The sequence below is a fragment of the Cynocephalus volans genome, chromosome 4, assembly GCF_027409185.1.
Source record: "Cynocephalus volans isolate mCynVol1 chromosome 4, mCynVol1.pri, whole genome shotgun sequence".
NCBI classification, from domain to species: Eukaryota; Metazoa; Chordata; class Mammalia; order Dermoptera; family Cynocephalidae; genus Cynocephalus; species Cynocephalus volans.
The window spans coordinates 31,031,495-31,052,904 of record NC_084463.1 but is presented as its reverse complement, the minus strand read 5'-3'; the positions used below and the strand labels follow the sequence as shown (position 1 = coordinate 31,052,904).

Below are 21,410 nucleotides of genomic sequence, written 5' to 3'. Positions count from 1 at the left end.
CAAAAAGGGGCCATGATGGGTGTGGCCACCCCCGCAGACAATGCCCACAGAGCACGCCGCGTCCCACAGACTGGCCAGCAGGCTCTGCGTGCCAGTGCAGGGGCGAGGCCCCACCTGTTCCATCACCCTTTCCAAGCGCCCCAGGTGTTCATCACCTGGCAATCTGATTAAACGCTCCCACCCCCACAGACATGTGCCTCAGACCCTCCTGGAAGAGCAGGGAAGTGGGCAAGGTACCTTCAACAAAGCCAGGCCAAGGTGCCACCTAGGTGTGAGGGGTCCCCTCCACACCACCCCAGCTTTCTCCTCATCCTCCCAAGTTCCAGGTTCCAAACTCTCTGGGGTTGCTACCAAAGCAGACACTCCTGCAGGGGAGAGTGGAGGGAGCAGAGGTGCTGGGCGGCAGCTACTCAGTGAATATAGTGGTTCCTGCCGAGGTGGGGGGTTTCAGTGGACTGGATCATAGGGCCTGCCATCATCTCCTCGAAAATGATGATCTGCGGGAGAGAGAAGAGCTAGAGTAGGGGAGCGGCTGAGGTCTTTCCTGCAGCAGAGGAGGTGCGTCAGGCGGCAGGGCTGGAAGAGCAGGGTTTGGGAAGCAGGCCGGAAGCAACAGAGACCAAGTCTTCAGCACCAAGGAGTTGGAAGAGGATGGAGAAGAAGAAGGGGGAGGACGAGGAGGAGGAGGAGGCGGCCAGCTGAAACCTCTGCCCCATGCCCCTGCCCTGACCAAAGGCTGCCAGGGCAATATCTGATGCCAGGGAAGGCAGGGATGGGAGTCATGGGGAACAGATTAGGAGGCTGGAAGTGTTCCCACCTGGTTGATTCCTTTGTCCAACCAGGCACCTGGGAGGTAGAGTGTCACCTGAGGTCCAATGTCCCAGTAGCGTCCAAGGTTTTGGCCATTGACAAACACAACTCCCTTCTCCCAGCCCTTCAAACAGAGAGAGCATTACTGTACCATGAAAGCCACCCAACATAAAGGCACACGAGAGGGCAGAGATGCAGCTGGACAGCATGCATTCTGCTCTCAGCCTCCAAGAGACCCATGTGAGCCAACGTTCTGACAGCCCTGGGGTGAGTGGGCAGGGGGGTCTACCTCCTGTCTCCTCTGGCTCTGAGCCCCCCAGGCCAGACACCCAACCCTAAAGTGGATGTAGGATCCTGCACCCTTGAGAAGCACCCCTCAGGTGGCTCTTCTGCTCTGAGCCCACTACCCCCCGCCCCAGGGAGGTCCCAAGGCAACTTACAGACAGGGAGACCCTCTGGGCATGGGTGCTACACAGGCTCCAGCCAGGCCAACACAAGTGGCTTGTGGCCCATTTCTGACTCTCTGCGAGGGAGATAGGAGGACCTGACAGGGAAGGGGGTCTACAAACCTCTAGCTTCAGAAAGGTGTCAGAAGGAGATGGGCCAACTGACAAGCCCCCCAAGAAGAACGCAGGGAACGTGGGTACCTCTGGGAGAGAATGCCACTTGTCTATGCCAAACCTAGAGGGAGGACAGGGACAGAGGCACTTTCTCAGGTCTGGTTCCAATCCTGCATCTAATTTCTGAGGCATGTTCCCTCCCCACCCAAGGCCTCTAAGTTCCCCTCATCTTAACCAGGGTGCAGGAATGGCAGCAAGCTGGGACAGTGGAGGTTCCCAATAAACAGCTAGAAAGTGGGATAGTTCTCTTCCTGGTAATCAGTGGGGGTAACGGCAGTGGTGATAGTACTGGGGGCAGTGGTGGCAGGACTGGAAGGGTGTGTCTGCAAAGGCAGGGTCTGGTGCTGGTGCCGCCCCTCGGCCAGGAGCTCTGGCATCTGGTCTGCTGATGCATCAGCAGAGCTGGGCGAGGCTGGGCACCACCCGGGGCCACTGGCTCTGGCTGCACGCTATCTATGAGCCATGCTGGCATGGGCAGGGACCCACCTCTGAAAGAAGCTCTTTTTCATATCCAGGCTGTAGATTCTGAATTTTTTCAAGGGAGAATCATTCAGAGAGAGATTTCCAATCAAACCTGTGGGAAGGTGGCAAGGAAATGTGAGCAGGCCCAAAGGTGGGGGTCGGCTGACCTGGCTGTAGCCAGGCCAAGCATGGAGAGTTCCTGGAAAGTTCTGGTGAGAATTTCTCCCAAGATATACACTGCCTAAGCAGCCCTTCACTTGGAAGAAAACCTCCCTAGAAATCCCAGGGGTGAGAAGGTAAAACCTTAATTTACCAGGCTCCAGATCGGCCTTGGAAGCAAGACACATGGGAGACAGAGACTAAGCTGAGATGTCTCAGGGTGAGAACAGACTTGGCCTCCCTCCAGAGGAAGCTGCAGATGGCAGAGTCTCACAGGGTTCTGGCCTAGCTTAGAGGTCAGTTTCAGTGGGATCGTAAACCAAACAGATCTATTAAACTCAGCCAGAAATAATCTACATGACCGAGGACTGAAGACATGTATGAAAGCGTGTGTGAGCAGACGGCAGCATCACTTGGGCATCCAGCGCTGGAGAGCTGTGTGCCTGGGGACTGGGACACTCTGCTGGTCTGGGGGCTCCTACCATCCTCTCAATCCTGGTGCTGCTGAGTTGCTAGTATGGGGATTTGCAGAAGCTGGAGTGTGCCAACAGGAGTCGTGGAGCCTGCAGACTTAAATGGACAGTGTGGGGGGCTGGGGGAACACACATTCTGGAGGGGAGCTCTGTGATTCTGAAACACTGAACTGTGATCTGAGGATTGCACTCCACAGTGAGGGGCCTGGGAAAGCAGACACTGGGAGCAAGGGTCAGGCCAGCAGCTCCTTCCAACCCAGGAGAGCAGAGGAGGAAGATGGGCTCAGAGAGGGGCTCCCAGGAGAGGCGCTGAGATCCAGAGAAGAACACTGGGGAGGCCAGCCTGGAGAGTGCTTGAAGCTACTCTAAGGCCTGTGGCGAGGAAGCCCGTGTCTGGCACATGGCTTCCCAGGCAGGCCAGCAGACGGCTCTGCCGAAATGCTGACCACAGAGGACACACATAGTTTCTACTATTACAAACACAAACACCGATGAGAACTGGGAGGTCACCAGTCTTACTCATCACAGTAGGATTTATTTTGTCTGAGTTCTCTTTATATAACTTACTTGAAACCACCTACATTTAGACAGATTTAACAAAAACAAGAGCTAAATTAAACCATAAAAGATCTAGAAGGCCAGGAAAAATAAAGTGACAAGATAACTTGGGGCTTTCCTGAGATGGATCAAGAAAAAAAATTCAGTGTGAAAACCCAGAAACACAGGCGCCCGACACCTTTGGATTCCGAGAAATCCCATTCCTCGCCCCTCACACACTGCCCCCACCCTCCAAACAGCCCCTCCTACAGCAGACTGCAGCCCAGGGAGCCATGGAGAGGCCAGCATCAGTGCTCACGTGTGTCCATCGTGAGCACGTGGACAACACACACAGGGAGCTCTAAAGGAGGAGGTCAGAACCCAGCCAGGTTTCAACGGCCAACTCAGCCCAGCCCTCACATGTACGTCTACCCAGCCTCCACCCCCTGCACCATGCCTCCACGGCCCGCCTTGCTCAGTGGCCTACATGGTTGGTATGCTGGCATGGAGAAGGGATAGTCACGAGTGTGCTGAGCACCGGCAGCTCTTCTGTCAGCATGTGCTACAACCCACCTTTGCGCTGATCATCAATATTATGCCCGTAGTTGACTCGCCCACAATTCTCCACCAAGATCCTCAGCACACCTTTACCCTGCCAGGAACAGAGTGGCTGATGATGACTGCCTGACTGCCCAGCCGCAAGGTCCCAGCTGCACCTCGGGAGTATTTGTGGACCCCAGTTCTTCCCTGTGCTCTACAGATGGGAGTGAGAGTCCCGGCCAGCCAGAAGGCCATGCTCGCCCCTCTCCATCTGCAGCATGTGGCTAAGGAGCCTCCTCTTTTCCAGGTCTTCCTCTTGACTCCCACCAAACTTCCTGGAAGCAGCTGGGGCTAGCCAGCACCCAGCTCCCTGGGAGTACAAACCTGGATCAAGGGGAGAGTAACTGTTGTCGTCTTATAGTCCAAGAATCCTATGGATACTGTGTTCAGAAACACCTGCCAAGGAGCAGACAGAAAGCACCATGGTCAGCAGGAGGGAGGTCAGGAGAGACCAACACCAAGCAAAGGAAGAGGCAGCGCTGTACGTGCATGCTGAGGAGGGGGTTAGCAGACACAGAGCGCAAACGGGCACCGCCGGTCACAGCCGAAAGGGACCCCATTTGTGTGCACTAGTCACAGCTGATTGTGAGGGAGAGTCAGAGGTACGTTGCAGCGCTGGTCACTGAACTGAAAAGCCACACTCCTACCTGCCCCTGATCACGCACGTGACCTCTGAGGATGCCAGATGAAGTGATCGTGGTCTCATACAGGACGTACCCAAAGGACTGCCCATTCCCATTGTTTACTGGCAGGTTCTCCATGTTGACTGGCTTTTCAGACTCGATTGGCTGCACACAGAAGAGAAGAAGAGATGGGGAGGCGTGAAGAGAAGAAGAGATGGGGAGGCGCAGGTGCCAGCCAAGGAGCAGAGACAGCGCCTCCTGCTGAGCCCCGGGCGAGTGCAGTGGCAGCCAGGCCTCCCTGGAGCCTGCACACTGGGGGCAGAGGCAGGGCAAGCTCAGCCTGCTTTTTCCACTTTGACTTCTCACCCCTCTACACTTGTGGCTCTCCAGGGTCACAGGGATGAGGGGATAGGCAAAGGAGATATGTAATAACAGAATGGAGCCCTGCAACCCGGCAGACTGCCCACTCTTGAAGCCATTGTTGTTTTTGCATCAGAGCATCCCTCTGAATCAGCTGCAGGAGGTGCCCCTCTTCACAGGGCAAGTATGAAGCCCATTCCTCTGCCCCCACCCCCTCTCTGCCCCAGAGAAAGACATCCCAGCCCCTGGGCTGCAGAAACACAAGGTTGGCTGGGCCACCTGCTTTTCCAGTTCCTCTGTCCTTCCCATTGCACACTCTAGCATGAGTTCATTCTCTTCACTCTTGGAGCTAAAGGTAGAATGGACCTAACCGCCATCAAGAGTGGGCTATCCCCCTTTCTGGAGGCTTTTCAGTGGCTGCACACAGCACTTACCTCCCCCAGGTACTGGAGGGCATCCCACAGTGACAGGTAGAAAGATGGTGCCACTGGCTCATACGACGCCTTGGGAAGAAGGGCAGGTAGAGGAGGCAGAGGGGTACCTGCAATGCAGACAGACACAGGGCCATCTCAAAGGACCCAAATGGTCACCACTTCCTCCAGCCCCCACCCTGGCCCCTACCCATGGGTGCAAGGTGCTCCTTTACCCCAGCGCCAACAGGAACAGCAGGCCCATCGCCAGCACAGACCTAGCCTATGCTAGAAGGCAGGGCCTGGGGGAGGGGGGTCCCTCACATGCTCCCTAGGAGATAAGGAGCCCAAACCCCTATACAATACAAAGGTGGGGCTGGTGAGACACAAGCTAGAATGGAAATAGGTACTCTCTAAACCTTTCTGCCCTCTGCATGTCCAGGACATTCTTGTATGCAGATCAGCTGGGGCGGGTGGGACAGTGAGGAAATAGCTCCTTAGGGCCTTGTAGACGCAAGGACCTGTGGTCATTCTCAAGCCTGCTGCCCACCGCGCACCTGAGATGGAGCCAAACAAGTCTCGGAGCTTGCCATACTTGGCTGTGTAATCTCCCGCCTCCGTCAGCACAGCGTCATAGTCTGCAAGACACCCGGGCCCTGTCACAGCCATTCCCGTCCACAGGACAGCGCAAACAGCAGCAAACAGAAAAGGGACAACGGGGGTGGGGCACAGGGTCCTCACCCCAGACACCTGGAGGCAGAACACTTTTGGTATAAGCTATTCACTCAAAATACTACGAATATTGTAACATACCACAAAGACTGCCCGTGATCACAGCATGAGCCTAAATTTCTACTTTCCAGGGACTCTTACTCTAAAGGGGGCTCAGGGTCACACCACCTCAGGGCTGGTCCCTCCCTGTCACCCAAGGTGTGCCTCCCTCACATCCTGTAGCCAAGGCTTCCAAAGAGGCCTCTCAGCAGAGCAGCCAGCCTGAGTGTCCCACTGTGACAAACCAGACAGAAGCCCCTCCTTCCCAGGCACTTCATAGCCAAATACACTAAAGGTGCCAGAAGTTATCCCAAGAGGACTCTCTGTAGAAAGCACTGGTGGTGCAAATGCTGGTGACTAGAGAGGGGCAGTGCCGAGGAGTACTTGCCATAGCTGGTGACATCAGACGCATATTCCTGGAAATGCATGGCTCCACTTATGAAGCCAAAATTGGTGCCTCCGTGGAACATGTATAGGTTGATAGAGGAGCCGGCATCAACAATGGCGGCCACTGTTTCCAAAACCTCTGCAGGAGGAGGGAGAGGGGTGCTGAGTGAGCTAGGGTCTGAGACAGCCCTGAGTCCCTATGGCAGCTCACCTTCCCCATCCCCTCCTCAAGGTCAGTGTCATCGTCATTCTGACCTTCAGCTTTCACTGAAACCCCAATCACGGAAGATTAGGGGAGGAGGAAGAGATGTGGGTGGGAACCATGGCCCCAAGCTTGGGCCCTCCAGTCAAGCCTCCCCTGACCCCGACACAGACTGCCTGCAGCACGGCCGCCTCCGCCTTCCAGCCAGCGAGCTTCACGACTGCTCCCCTCGCTGGGTGAAGTGCAGGAAAATGGGGCTCATCACTGGAGCTGTAAGTCTGACCACCTCCCCCAGCCCTACCTTTGTCAGGAGACTAACACATGAAATGAAAGGTCACAGCAAAGGAGAAAAACAAATGGTTAATGAATACATATTTTACTAATATGAACCAAAGAAATATAAACTAAACAATGACCCATTAAAATAGGCATATTAAATAGGCAAATATTAAAAATTATTTTACTACTTAGTGTTGAAGAGCTTGTGGGAAAATGGGTACTCTCATTTAATAACAGTGAGTAAAAATTGCTACAATCTTTCTGGAGGGGAGTTTGGTAAAAACTAATATACACATCAGAATTGCCTTGATACAGAGATTCTGTTGCTGATCACAGTGAAATAATATACCAGGTGTGCAAGAACAGATGTTCACAGATGCTCACTGACATGGCGTTCAATTGCCACAACTACTGGAAGCAACCTAGGATTCAGTAAAGAGACTGGGTCAGTAAATGGTGGTTTCATCATCAAAACAATGGGGTTTTTTGTATTCTTAAAAATGGGGCCATAAATCCGTATTTAGTAGCATAGAAAGATGTCTGTGTGTGTCATTAGTGTCATAAGCAGGTGACAAATAGCAGAACTCAACCGCGTTTGTCCATCCTCTACCTGTGTGTGCACAGGGCTGTACACAGAGCTGCACAGAGACCTGCCTGCACTGTGCCAGTCAAAATGCCTTCTCTAGGTTTTGGGACTTCTACCTCCTCTTTATACTTTTTCTGTATTTCCTGGATGTTTGCAATATGCATGCATTACTTTTCTAGTTACAAAAAAAAAAAAAAAAAAAAAAGCAATGTGGCTCACCAGCCCCAGGGAAGTGGCCCTGCCTGCCAGCAAGCCACAACAGACAGCACCGGTACATGTGGTCACCTTGTCAGCAGCAGCACTCCCTGCGACTGCCACAGACACTGGTGCTGAGTGAGTGGTCCACAGCAGCCACCACCACAGCAACTGCTACCACAAGGCTGACTCACTGTCACACCAGCAGCCACCACCAACTTACAGGTGGTGCACTGACCACTTCTTGGCATAGACAGACGTAGAGTCACCAGTGGAGCCTGGAGAAAAAGGTGAGCAAGCACAGACCCACAACCCAGTGGCCCAGCCCACAGGGGGAATTATGCTGCCATATGCAGTAACATACCTGGAGGTGGGAGACATGTGTGCAGCCCACAGGACTTTCTTCATCTGGCCAGAGACACACGCAGAACCCTCCAAGAGTACAGAAGCCCAGGATACCCAAATAAAGTAAGGAAGAAAATTCCCAATTACCACCAACCCATCCCCAACAGGGGGAAGCAAGGTCCCAAGAGGAACCTCTGCCTATAGGAAAGAGGAAAGAGAAAACCCACACAGGGTCACTCATTCAACCCAAGGAGCACCAGTATAACACAGTGCACCCATCAGGGTCATGCGGAGCTAGGCAGGGTGCCAATAGGCCTGCCCAGGGTCACTCACCACAGCCAAAGAGTGACAGGGGACCAGGGCACTTGCCCCAAGAACTTGAGAGCTTGCCCACATACTGGACAAGCCAATGTAGTGTCACCAACCTCAGCAAGGAATCTCTTCAAGAGATTCACCTCACCTTTAAAGACATACACAGAGTAAGAGTGAAAGGATAGAAAAAGATCCACGACACAAATGGAAACCAAAAACAAGCAAGAGTAGCTATTCTTGTATCAGGTAAAATAGACTTTAGCCAAAAACCATAAAAAGAGACAAAGAAAGCCACTTTACAATCATAAATGGATCTTTCTAGCAATAAACCATAACAATCATAAATATATATGTACCCAACATCAGAGTACCCAAATATATAAAGAAAACAATATTAGACCTGAAGAAAGAGATAGATCCAAATGTGATAATAGAGGGGACCTAAACACCCCTGTCTCAACATTGGACATATCATCTGAGCAAAAAATCAACAGAGAAACACAGAGGATTTAAACCACATATTAGACCAATTGGACTTGGCAGATATCTACAGAACATTTCATCCAACAACCACAGAATATTCATTCTTCTCATCAGCACATGGAACATTCTCTATGACAGACAACAGGTTAGGTCAAAAATCAAGTCTCAACAAATTTTTAAAAACTCAAATTATTGCAAGGATCTTTTCAGATCACAACAGATTAAAATGAGAAAGGAATAACAAGCAAAACTCTGGAAACTATAGAAACACATGGAAATTTAACAACATGCTCCTGAATGACATATGGGTCCAAGAAGAAATTAAACATGAAATCAAAAAATTCCTCAAAACTAACAAAAATAAAAATGCATCATACCAAACCTGTAGGATACTGCAAAAGCAGTACAAAGAGGGAAGTTTATCACAATAAACACTTACATCAAAAGAACAGAAAGATTACAAGTAAACAACTTCACCCTACACCTAAAAGAACTAGAAAAACAAGAAAAATCTATCCTAAAGTCAGCAGATGGAAACAAAATAATTAAGATGAGAGCAGAACCGAATGATATAGAGGCCCAAGAAATGATACAAAAGATCAATGAAACAAAAAGTTGTTTTTTGAGAAGATAAACAAAACAAACAAACCATTAGCTAGGCTAACTAAAAAAAGAAGACTCAAATAACAAAAATTAGAAATGAAAAAGAAGACATTACAACTGATACAGAAATATGAAGAATCATTAGAGACGATTATAAACAACAAATGATTATATGCCAACAAATTTGAAAACCTGGAGGAAATGGATAAATTTCTCGACACATACAAACTATCAAGACTAAACCAAAAAGACATAAGAAACCTGAACAGACCAATATCAAGCAATGAGACTGAAGCAGTAATCAGCAATTTCCCAACAAAGAAAAGCCCAGGACCAGATGGCCTTACTGCTGAATTCTACCAAACCTTTAAAGAAGAATTAAAACCAATTCTCTTCAAGCTATTCCAAAAAATTGAAAGTGAGGCCATTCTCCCAAAATCATTCTATGGCCAGCATTACCCTGATACCAAAACCATACAAACACAACAAAAAAATATATAGGCAAATATCTTTGATGAACATTGATGCAAAAATCCTCAATAAAATATTAGTAAATAGAATACAGCAACACATCAAAACAATTATACACCATTAGGGAGTGGGATTCATCCCAGAGATGCAAGGATGGTTCAACATATGCAAGTCAGTAAACGTGATATACCGCATCAGCGAAATCAAGGACAAAAACCATAGGATTATCTCAATAGATGAAGAAAAAGTATTTGACAAAATTCAACATCCCTTTATGATAGACTCTCAGCAAATTAAATATAGAAGGAAAGTATCTGAACACAATAAAAGCCATATACAGCAAACCCACCACCAGTATCTCCTGAATAGGGAAAAGTTGAAAGCTTTTCCCTTAAGAACAGGAATGAGACAAGGATGCCCACTCTCACCACTCCTATTTAACATAGTATTGGAAGTACTAGCCAGAACAATCAGGCAAGAAAAAGAAATAAAGAGCATCCAGATTGGAAAAGATAAAGTCAATCCATTCCTGTTTGCAGATGACATGGTCCTATATATGGAAAAGCCTAAAGACTTGACAAATAAATACTCTTAGAGTTGACAAACAATTTCAGTGAAGTTGCAGGATACAAAACCAATATGCAAAAATCAGGTGCATTTTTATACTCCAACAACAAACTAGCAGGAAAAGAAATCAAGAAAGCTAGCCCATTTACAAGAGTCACCCCCAAAATAAAATACCTAGGAATCAATTTAACCAAGGAGGTGAAAGATCTCTACAATGAGAACAACAAATCATTGTTGAAAGAAATTAAAGAGGACACAAAAATATGGAAAGACATTCCATGCTCTTGGATTAGAAGAATTAACATTGTGAAAATGTCCATACTACTCAACGTGGTCTACAGATTGAACACAATCCCTATCAAAACACCAATGACATTCTTCACAGAAATAGAAAGAACGATCCTTACATTCATATGAAACAACAAAAGACTCTGAAGAGCTAAAGCAATCCTGAGCAAAATAAATAAAAAAATAAATAAACCCAAAGGCATACTACTACCTGACTTCAAATTATACTACAAAGCTACAGTAACCAAAACAGCATGGTACTGGCTAAAAACAGACACACAGATCAATGGAATATAACAGAGAACCCGGAAATCAACCCACATAGTTATAGCCAACTGATCTTCAACAAAGGCATCAACATCATACACTGAGGAAAAGACTGCCTCTTCAATAAATGGTGCCAGGAAAAGTGGACATCCACAAGAAGACGAATGAAACTAGACTTGTACCTCTCACAATATACCAAAATCAATTCAAAATGGATTGAAGACTTACACATACGTCCTGAAACTATAAAACTCCTAAAAGAAAACATAGGGGAAACAGTAAAGGAAGTAGAACTGGGCAAAGACTTCATGAATATGACCACAAAAGTACAGGCAACAAAAGGAAAAATAAACAAATCATATTATATCAAACCATAAACCTTCTGCAGCAAAAGAAACAATTAACAGAGTGAAAAGACAATCTAAAGAGTGGGAGAATGTATTTGCAAACTATATATCCAACAAAGGATTAATATCCGGAATATACAAGGAACTCAAACAACTTAACAGTAAAAAAAAATACATACAACTTGATTAAAAAATGGGCAAAGGAGCTGAGTAGGCATTTCACAAAAGAAGATACACAAATGGCCAACAGACACATGAAAAAATGCCCAACATCACTCAGCATCAGGGAAATGCAAATAAAAGCCACAATGAGATACAATTTCACCCCAGTTAGACTGGCTAGTATCAAAAAGACATAGAATAACAAATGCTGGCGAGGACATGGAGAAAGCGGAACCCTCCTACACTGTTAGTGTATAAATTAGTGCAGTCATTATGGAAAATAGTATGGAGCTTCCTCAAACAACTACAGATAGAACTGACATATGACCTGGCAATTCCACTGCTGGGTATATTCCAATGGAATGGAAATCGTGTCGAAGGTACACCTGTACTCCCATGTTTATTGCAGCTCTATTTACAATAGCCAAGGTTCAAATCAACTTAAATGTCCATTGTTAGATGACTGGATAAGGAAAATGTGATATATTTACACAATGGAATATTAGTCTACCATAAAAAAGAATGAAATACTGTCATTTGCAGCAATACAGATGAACTTAAGAAAATTATCTAAAGTAAAATAAGCCAGGCACAGAAAGAGAAATACCACATGTCCTTACTTATAAGTGGGAACTAAAAAAATAAAATAAACAAGAATATGTTGAACTTTCAAATGAAGAGAACATAACTGAAGTCACCAGAGGTGGGAAAGGGGGAGGGGGGTTAGGAAGGAATTGGTAAAGGGCCATAAAAATTGATTAATTGTATAATGTTGAATATACTAATTATCGTGATTTGAACACCAAACATTGCACATAGGTATTGATATTCAATGCTTTACCCCACAGGTGTGTACAATCAACTGTGTTCCAATAAAAAATAAAAATAAAGCAATGTGAAAAGTCCTACCATTCACTTTAGATGTCAAGACCCATGACTCTGGAATATCAAGAGCTGACTATTACACACATATAATCCCAGCAGCCTTGCACCCTACAGTTGACTACATCAATTGGCAAGTTATTTGAAACTTAGAATTCTTACTTCTTAGGTCAACATACTTGCTAGATGTGGGCACTGCAAAGCACTCACCAGAAGAATCCAAGATATTGTGTGGGCCTCCCCACAAGTCGAACCACCCCGTCCAGTACTCCATCACCATCTTGGGCTGAATCCCCTGGGAACCACAAAATGAAAGTTAGACAGGCCAGCTGGCCAAAAGAGAAAGAGGGAAGCCCTTCTAGAGGGTAGCCTGGGACCTCTGTCCTCCCACCTCTCCCTGGCCACATGCCCCTTGCCTCAGAGGCCAGTGGAAGCAGAAAACAGATGAGGGCCATGTTCACCTGCACCAGCTCACCTACCACGTACGGCCTCCACACCTGCAGATGCAGAGCAGAAGCAGCTACCAATGTGATGCTGCAGATCTAACGGCTGAATGTGGGGCTAATGTTGCATGCATGCTAGCAAGACGATGTTGGTATCTGTTCAAATTAAGTCTTCATCGTAATTCAGCATCTGCTTTGGAAGCCTTTTCCTACATTGGTTTGTCTTCTGGAGGAAACCGAGCTTTGACTGTCCTTTCCCAGGAAGGAAGCATGTTCTATCCAGGACAACTCTGTATCTGAGAGGCACACGTAGACAGAGACCCCTCTGCTGCTGCTTCCCTTTAGCCAGAAGAGTCAGAGAGCTGCACAGTGATCCCTCTTCAATGTCTAGCTTAGTTTAAACAGAAGTTTGCAAAACTGGACCAGAAAATCAGGGTTTTGCAGCACAGCTATTCACAGTACGGGTTCTACAGCCACAGTCTTGATTCACACCTTGGCTGGGATACTCACAAAGTCTTGCAGAATACTAACTTTGGAACATGCTTGCCCCAAGGGTATAGAGACCATTCTTGGGACCACATTCTATTCTGGCATGTTTACAGAAGCCCCAGTGTAAGGACCGATATGCTAGTTTTTCAGGCATTATATCAGGGAGCCTTCCCCATTCATTCAGTGACAGTATATCAAGCATCCTCTCAATCAGTGATAACCTGACATTTAGAGGGCAGCTGCATATAGAGCAACAAAATCTGATCCAGGGTGATGGGGCAAGCTCACGGTCCACTGAGAAGGTTCCAGCCATACCTCAGGCAAAGCCAAAGTAGTCACAATAATTGGTTTGTAGAGGGGACATTCTGTACACATTTAAGTCACTAAAAAGGGAAGAAGTTCCACATCTTAAGAATCGCCAGTGCCAGGAATGGGCTCCCTGGCTTGACGGTTAGAGGGTCAAGGCAGATGGGTGTCCACCAGTGGCCCAGGTCTCTGCACTGTGCACATGTGGTAAAGAGCCGGAGCTCGGCAATCACACTGCACTGTAATCCCACACCCACCACCTCCTGGGTGCTTTACCCGTTCTACATCTGTCTCCTTAACTGTAACACAGTAACAGCAGAAGCTAGCTCATACACCTATTGGGAGGGCTGAATGAGAGAGTGCACATAAAGCCCTGAACACACAGTGCTGGCACACAGGACGTGCTCAAGAAACATGTGCACTCATTACCTTCGCCACATGGCATGGGCACAAAGGACTAGCGAGAAAATATTGGACATCCCAAAGTTAAGCAGAGCTGGAGCCTGGATTATCCATTCAAAGGAACTCTTGAATTAAACAAGGAATCATCTAAGTCTCCTACCTTAAGCAAAACAGGCATCTTCAACCTGTGCACAGGAAAGCCTTTTAGCAGTGCTGTTCTGTTAGCAGGACCTCCCAGCCTGGGATGGCCCAGGCTTCTCCCAGGATGCCCTGAGGGAGCCAACATTTGTACCAGCTGCTGTACCAGGTGCTTTTCAAGTTTTACCTCATTTAATCTTCATGCAACCCTGTAAGTAAGTACTCTCATTATGCCCACCTAACTGAGAAAGAAGGAGAAGCACAGAGAGGTTGAGTCACTTGCCGACAGTCACACCCTACACAGTGGCCGAGCATGTGCAGGGCAGTTCACAGCCTCCCATGCTTCTCTGTGGCAGCTCAAGTAAATTCTACCCGGTTATCATGCAACTGTGTATTTCACACGTCTCTCTCTTCCTAAACAGATTACAAACTGCATGAGAACAGACACCTTTGGCCTCAGTAATGCAGCATAATAGGCTCTAGCACCACTTCAGGCATGGAGCAGGCACTCAGGAAATATCACAGGAAGGAAGGAGAGGAAGACAGGCCTTGAGCTGGACCCAGCTATATTCATCATCTCCCAGATGATCAGCCTAAAAGAAGTCTTCGCCCACCCCAGTAGGAGCTACATCACACACACATAGCCATCACCTACATGGCCTCACACCACCATGGTGTCATCATATGGACAAGCCTGAGGACACGGCCCCTGCTCTAAAAGGCCATCACTGGAATGGAACACAGCCCAGCACCTCCACAGGCGTCTGTGCCCAGGTGTTACAAACACACCAACAGCTCTGATCTAGGTCCAGGATCAGGTGGACGTGCAGCAGGTGGGGCACTCACAGCGTCCAGTGAGCCAGGGTGGGAGACGGAGCCTCTTGGTCTGCAGATGGCCATGTCTCCTTAGAAGAGACACATGAACCCAAGAGGGATCCATCAGAACAGGACTGAGCTGCAAATGCCCACAGATTTGATGGATGTTGAGACACATCCAGAAAGTCCTCTCTCTCCATCTGACCTGGAGTGCACCAGGCTTCCTGCCCTGTGATGACAATAATCTTTCTAAGACTGGAGGGGCTTCACACATTAAGGTCAGACACCTTCTGTGGTACAGGACAACCCCTGGGAGCAAGTCCACAGAAGTCTAGTCAGGAGCCCTCTATGAGTGCACTGAGCCTGGAGCCTCCGGAGACTGTGTGTCTCATTCACGCTGCGTCAGACTACACAACACCACCGCAGGGCGGCTTCCACGCTGCGGCTCTTGCAATGCAGGCTGTGAGCTGATGGGCTGGGATGGCCCAGCATCCTTCTCCCCACCCAGGGAGCACTGAGCACGGGTGGACAGGCAGGATTCCTGCACTTCTGCTCAGCAGGGCTGGCAGCTTCCCATGGGCCAGACTTACCTGGACACTTAAGAGAAAGGTGGTTAGTAACTGCAGCTCATGTCGTGACTGTAAGTTCATGGTGGCCAGCACTGTGAAGGGAAAGGGGAAGGAGAAACAAATGCTGTCTTACAGGAAGCCTTTCCGAATTACCCCAGACCCTCTCAGTCCATCAGCACAACAAATTAACAGTCCTTCACTGTTCCCACCTCCAGTGAGAAGTCAGCTCCTCTGATGCCAGAGACCATGTTCATCCTGGAAGTTCTACCACTCAGCAAGAGCTGACACTGCAGTCACTCACTAAGCATCTGTTCTTGACTAAATGATTTTTACCACCAGAGTGTGCACTTCTGTCAATCATTCTTTGCATGAACCAGAGTCTGATCTTTAACTCTGCACCCCAAGCATCTAGGAGGACAGGGGAATGATCTAACTGAAGACTTCTATGTATTTCTTGAGGAGGGCTGATTTTCTACTCTACCCCATAATGTGTTCATTTTAAAATCTAAAATGATATTTCAAATGGCTTCCCATCAGTGAAATATATGCTCAAGAAAGATGTGCTATGTTTGGCCGATGGCCACAGATCCCCTGCCCTGTCCCAGCTGCAGAACATGACTCTGAGGCTCCTTGCCCACCTGCTGTCCACCTGAACACTGGGCTTCACGTGCACAGGCTGTGGCCTGGGCCCCAATGGGCCCAGGAATACATGACAGAGACTGAGCCACCCTGATGCTCTCCTGTGGGACATAAGCCCCTGGTCACCAGCAAAGAAAAAGGACAGTAGCTGTGGCTCTGTGAGGTGTGATAGGTCACCTCAGGTCTCACACAACCCATGAACTTCAGCATAGGGCTGCAAACCCCGGCCCACCCAACACCAAGCCACAGTCCTGTGATGTCACTGTCCTGCAGCAACCTACTGGGGAAGACCCCTCCTCACCTAAAGTTAGAAGCCCCTTGCAGACACGAGGCCTACCTGAAACTGAACAGGAAGGAATCCCCAAAGTCAGCAGGACTCACGTGGCTAGCTGAGCACAAGCTTCGAGGGACTACCCTTCCTGACACCTCACTGCAACACTAGCAAAAGGAAGGACAGGTAGACGGCCACAAAGAACGAGAACGGGAAGGATGCATTAGCAGACATAAAGTGTCAAGAAAATCTTGGGAAACTGATAAGGACAGTAGAACAGTAAGTGTCCTGGAAAGTGGAAGAAGTCATGGCTAACTCTACCTGCAGCCAACGCCTCCCTCCCTCCTGCCAAGCCCCAGGCCCCAAGCAGGGGGAGGAGGCCCCCGTCCTTAAGACTCCTTCCCCACACATGCCCATCCCCTCAGCGAGGACCCCCCCAGAGCTGGCCCTAAGTGGCTCTGAGCTTGGAGGGGTGTGAGGTGAGAGAGGATGGGAAAACTGAAGCAGGAACACAGGCAGCCTAAGTGGAGGGTTCCTGCCCATCCCTCCAGCCTGCTCCCAAAATGTCTGAAGCAAGAGACCCAAGGCTTTTCCTCTGGAAGCCTTAATAGTGCTGAAGACAATATCTGCAAACACCCACATCTGCATTTCCCTCCGTGAAACAGCCGCCACCGCCCAGTGCCCCACAGGGAAGACTCCTGCAACATCCTCTCCCACCTTGCAGCTCCCAGGCAACCACTTGGCGCCTCTGGCCTCAGGGGCATGGTGGGAGCCAGAGCACAGAAAGCTCCCCTCACAGGGAAGCCCAAGCCAACAGGAACAGCACAAGAGCCAGCAGCACCAATGAAGGAACCAACGTGGTGCTTTGTAAAAAACAGGGAAAACATCCTCAGGGAAAGATAACAAAGATGGCATCATTAAGCATGCCATGAGAAAAGGCATGTATTTAAGAGTAATGTGATCCAGGAAATAACAGAAGGACTGGAAGATAAAAGTTGAGGAAGGCAATCAGAAAGTAGAACTAAAACGAAAAGAGATAAAAAGTAGAAAAATTAAGGGACCCTGAGAATCAATATGACAGTCCAATGCACAAATGACAGGAAAGACCAAATGATCAGAGGAAAAGAGGATAGAGCGTCATCGAGACATGCAAAGCCCAACTGTCCCACCACCAATGGGCAGACCATGCCAATTAAAGTCACCCACAGAAGCGCTGTGACAGTGAAAAAAGTCTCACACAAAGAACACTATTGTGAAACACCAGAATGCTGAGGATAAGAAGAAAATTCTAAAACTTCTAGATGTGGCGTGGTGGTTGAGGGGCAAGAGGGGTGGACATATAAAAGGATCAGGAACCAGAATGTCATAGTGCTTCAGCAGCAACAGTGGATGCTAGCAATAACGGCACAACGCCTTCAAAATTCCAGGAAACAGGACCCAACACAAGAGACGGGCTCAGGACAGAAGCTATGTTGCAGGCCACCGTGCAGATCAGAAACACAGGAGCGAGGTCTCCAGACAGCCAGATTCAGCCTGGGGTAGAATCTGATATGTGTAGGCATTTGAAAAATACCTGTAATAGGTGTCTGAAAGATCTCTGGTAAAGCATTTGTTTAAAAGAGAAGAGGGCAGGGAGGGAGAAGGGAGAAAAAAGAGAAGAATCAAACTGAAAAGAAAAACAGACAGGATAATTACACTAAAGGTGACAACTAAGCACACTGAAAGGTGAGTCAATTGGCAACTTGTAAATTCACTAATACTGAGCAGCAGCACAGCCTGGATGCAGCAGGTGGCCTGCAGTGACCAATGTTCACACATCCATGGTGCCGACACTGACATCAACACCAAGACCATGGAACAGACAGAGAGACAAACACTGCATGCTCTCACTAACGTGTGAAATGAAAACAAAAAAGAGCTCAGATGCATGGAGAGGGACAATGACACAGCGGTTGCCACGGGTGGAGGGGAGCGTAGGCGAAGGATGCGAAACAGCAGACGTGTAGGATGAGCAAGGCTCGAGACCAAACGCACAGCGTGAGACTACAGGTAACAAAATTGCACTGCACTCAGGGTCGGTGTTAAATAAGTAGGTTTTAGCTGCTCTTGCCACAAAAAAATAACTGTGAGGTGGCAGACGGCTCAGACATGTTAACATGCTTCACTCTAACAACCATTTTACTATCTACGTGTGTCCCACACATCGCGCTGTAAACTTCAGATATACACAGTAAGTTTTATTTTTCACTCTCCTAGCATGGGTGGTGTCTGCAGGGGCAGGGCATGTGGGGAAAGCTCCTGGAGACTCCCAGCCTCCTGGCAGGCCTTGATCAAAGCCCTAAGAATGTGACCTGCACCGAAAGGAGCTTTACCCACACAGCCGTGGGGAGACAGTGCCACCGCGTGGGAACGGCGGGAATCGCTGTTGTTCCCTATCACAGCCCGAGATGCAGGGCCCAGGTCCTTGACTAACTCCCTATGCCAGGGGACAGAGCCCCCTCTTCCCCATTCATCCCCAGTCACTTCCTGGGTGCCAACCGCATGCCAGGTGCTGCCGTAGGGATACCGAGATGCAAGTCCCGATTTACAAGCAGTTTGGTCTATGGAGGGAAACACAAAGGAACAAAATCCTGCATGCTGCACGCTGCAGCAGAGGCCAGCTAGCATGGTGGCAGCAGCCCGCAGTTAGAGCCTGCCACCAGGGATGAGGGTCCTGCATCTTTCCAGTCCACACAGCAGGTCTGGGCAGGAGAAGACACAGCCAGAGCCAGACAGACAGAACCCAAGCCCCGCAGAGCTCACTGCTGCGGTGAAACAGATAAGTAAAATCAATACACTATCCTGAATGTCAGAAGGCAAAAATAAAGCAGGAGAAGGACTGGGTGAGCCTGGAGGGGGTGCAGTTTCAAGGGGGGTGCTCAGAGAGGGCCTCGCTGCCCAGGCGACAACCTCAAAGGACAGCCATGCAGCTCTCGGCCGTGCAAAGTCCCTGAGGCTGGGGGTCCAGTGTGCTTTAGGAACAGCAAGGAGGGCGGAACAGAGTGGGCCAGGGGAGAGCAGCAGGAAGCGAGGCCAGCCCCACGAGGTCTTTCAGAGCTTGCGCTTCACGCTGAGATGCGAGGGCCTGCAGTCCAAGCAGGGGAGCGACATGATCCAGATCGTATTCTCAAAGGCACACACAGGCTGCTGTGCTGAGAACACGGTGTGGCGGAGGCAGGGAATGCTACTGCAAGAATGCGGTGGGAATGATGGCAGCAGCTGAGTGTTAAGACGTGGCAGGACTCTGGATATATTCTGAAGACAAAGCTGAAGATAAAAAGGATATAGGATGGCTGTGTGTCAGATGTACAGGAGGATAGGAACTGAGAATGACTACAAGGTTTGGGGCCTGTGCACTGGGGAGAGACGGAGCTGTGATTCTCTGAGAGAAGGAAGCCCACAAGCAGGGCAGCAGGAGGACCACCGCAGAGCTGGCCAACTCTCGCTCGTTTCTGACACGGACCTCTGCCCCTCTGCAGCCCAGAGCTCCAGGCCCAGTGCCGTGCACACAGGAGAAGAACAGGTGCTGGAGAAGGTCCTGCTTGGGTCTCAGTCTACTGGAAGCATGCACAGTGGGCCAGGGCAGCTGCCCGGCACCCACCCTCCATGTAAGTACCTCCGTGCATGAATCCCTTGCTCAGGCCATCCTTATTGTCTGAAGTCAGGAGCAGCTCCACGATACCGCGGTCCTCCAAGGCCTGTGGGGGAAATAAACTAAGTCAGTCTGTCTTCATTCCTCAAAGCTCCTGAGTGCCATGCAGCTGGGTGGGGTAGCCTAGAGAGCAAAAGTGAGAGAATCTAAATAAAGCATTTATTTCTCTGCAGAAAACAGAGAAAAACCCACCCTTTATGTGCTCACCATCTCCAGCAAAACTCCAATGAGCCTGAATTCCAGCTGCAGCAGAAAGTAGGACTGACAAGCTCTGGCCAGTGTGCCACTCCTAGATGGGCCTTCTCAGAGGCTGACTTGGGGAGCCTGCTGCCACACTGCCACCTGGCAACTGCTTGCTGGGCTCCCGTGCATGGGCCAGGCCTCCAGGACAACACCCACACCTTCCCCTTTGCCCACACCATAAGCAAGCAGCCTGTAGCTTCGCCACACCAAACCAGTGTGGGCTTGGTCAACAGCAAGGACAAGGACAGCCCAGCCATGCCACAGTCACCTGCCCACACCCAGCACAGCAGGAAGCACTTGGTGGAGGCTGTGAATTAGAGGATGAGGGAGTGGAGAAACAGTGCTCGAGGGGCAGTTGCAACCGCACCACTCAGAATAACCACTGCCGTGTATGCAGCATTTACCAGCACATTTGGCAGGCCTCCCACAAGCATTCAGCTCAGACTCCCAATTCAGTCCTCACCATTAATATCTTAATACTACAGAGAAGAGCCTCAGAGAGGATGAACAAAGGACTACAGATTACGGAGCTAATGACTCGGGTTGGGGCTCAGCCCAGAGTCTGTCCACACTCAAAGGCTCACTCTGGGCTCTCATGGATCAGAAACCCCAGGAAAAGGGACTATCCTATCATTCTCCCTGTGGCTATTATGACAAGACTATTTATTTCAACTGATTCTTTTGGCAGTAGGGGAGGCAGAGAGATGATCTGGTGGGTGAATAAAACTCACATCTAATTGTGTGTGCTGGCTAGGGAAGAGCAGAGGGCTGTAATCTTCAGGACAACAGAACCCATGAGGCTAGGGGAAACTTTTACCAAAACCATCCGAACAGTTATCCACCAATATTTAACACACTTTTGCTTAGGTTCCTACCATGTACACACACACTTAACCTTTCACAGGCATTCAGCTACTGACTCTCCCAAGTGAGGCATAATCACCAGTTCCTGAGCACCGGCAATCTGCCCAGCATGGTTCAGGGCTCGCTGTCTGCTGTCTCACCCCATTCTCACGGCAGCCTCAGAGAAAGGCATTGCTGTCTCCATCTTGCAAATAATGTGCCCAAGGTTACACAGTGCTGGTCCCAGCCACATCTCTGCGACACCCCAGGAGAAGCTGCATGGCAGTCCAAGAGCTTCAGGACAACAGAGGTGGGCACTGCTGCTTCTCTGTGTCTGCCTGCCTCACACATGGGTACCT

The 21,410-nt window shown here is 49.1% G+C and overlaps 1 protein-coding gene across 1 annotated transcript in view; it reads right to left on the bottom strand.

The window, feature by feature from the left end:
• Nucleotides 1-410: 410 nt before the first annotated feature.
• The window catches only part of LOC134375918 (beta-galactosidase-1-like protein 2), a 35,619-nt gene continuing 14,619 nt past the window's right edge, over nucleotides 411-21,410 (bottom strand). Inside the window, exons 7-19 of the mRNA XM_063094652.1 lie at nucleotides 19,930-20,011; nucleotides 15,386-15,456; nucleotides 12,412-12,496; nucleotides 6,214-6,351; nucleotides 5,612-5,692; nucleotides 5,079-5,185; nucleotides 4,309-4,449; nucleotides 3,986-4,057; nucleotides 3,635-3,713; nucleotides 1,917-2,004; nucleotides 1,380-1,491; nucleotides 818-934; nucleotides 411-497 (exon numbers count right to left, since the gene is read on the bottom strand). Coding sequence (XP_062950722.1) covers nucleotides 411-497; nucleotides 818-934; nucleotides 1,380-1,491; nucleotides 1,917-2,004; nucleotides 3,635-3,713; nucleotides 3,986-4,057; nucleotides 4,309-4,449; nucleotides 5,079-5,185; nucleotides 5,612-5,692; nucleotides 6,214-6,351; nucleotides 12,412-12,496; nucleotides 15,386-15,456; nucleotides 19,930-20,011 — 1,260 coding nt within the window. The remainder of the gene's footprint in view (nucleotides 498-817; nucleotides 935-1,379; nucleotides 1,492-1,916; nucleotides 2,005-3,634; nucleotides 3,714-3,985; nucleotides 4,058-4,308; nucleotides 4,450-5,078; nucleotides 5,186-5,611; nucleotides 5,693-6,213; nucleotides 6,352-12,411; nucleotides 12,497-15,385; nucleotides 15,457-19,929; nucleotides 20,012-21,410) is intronic.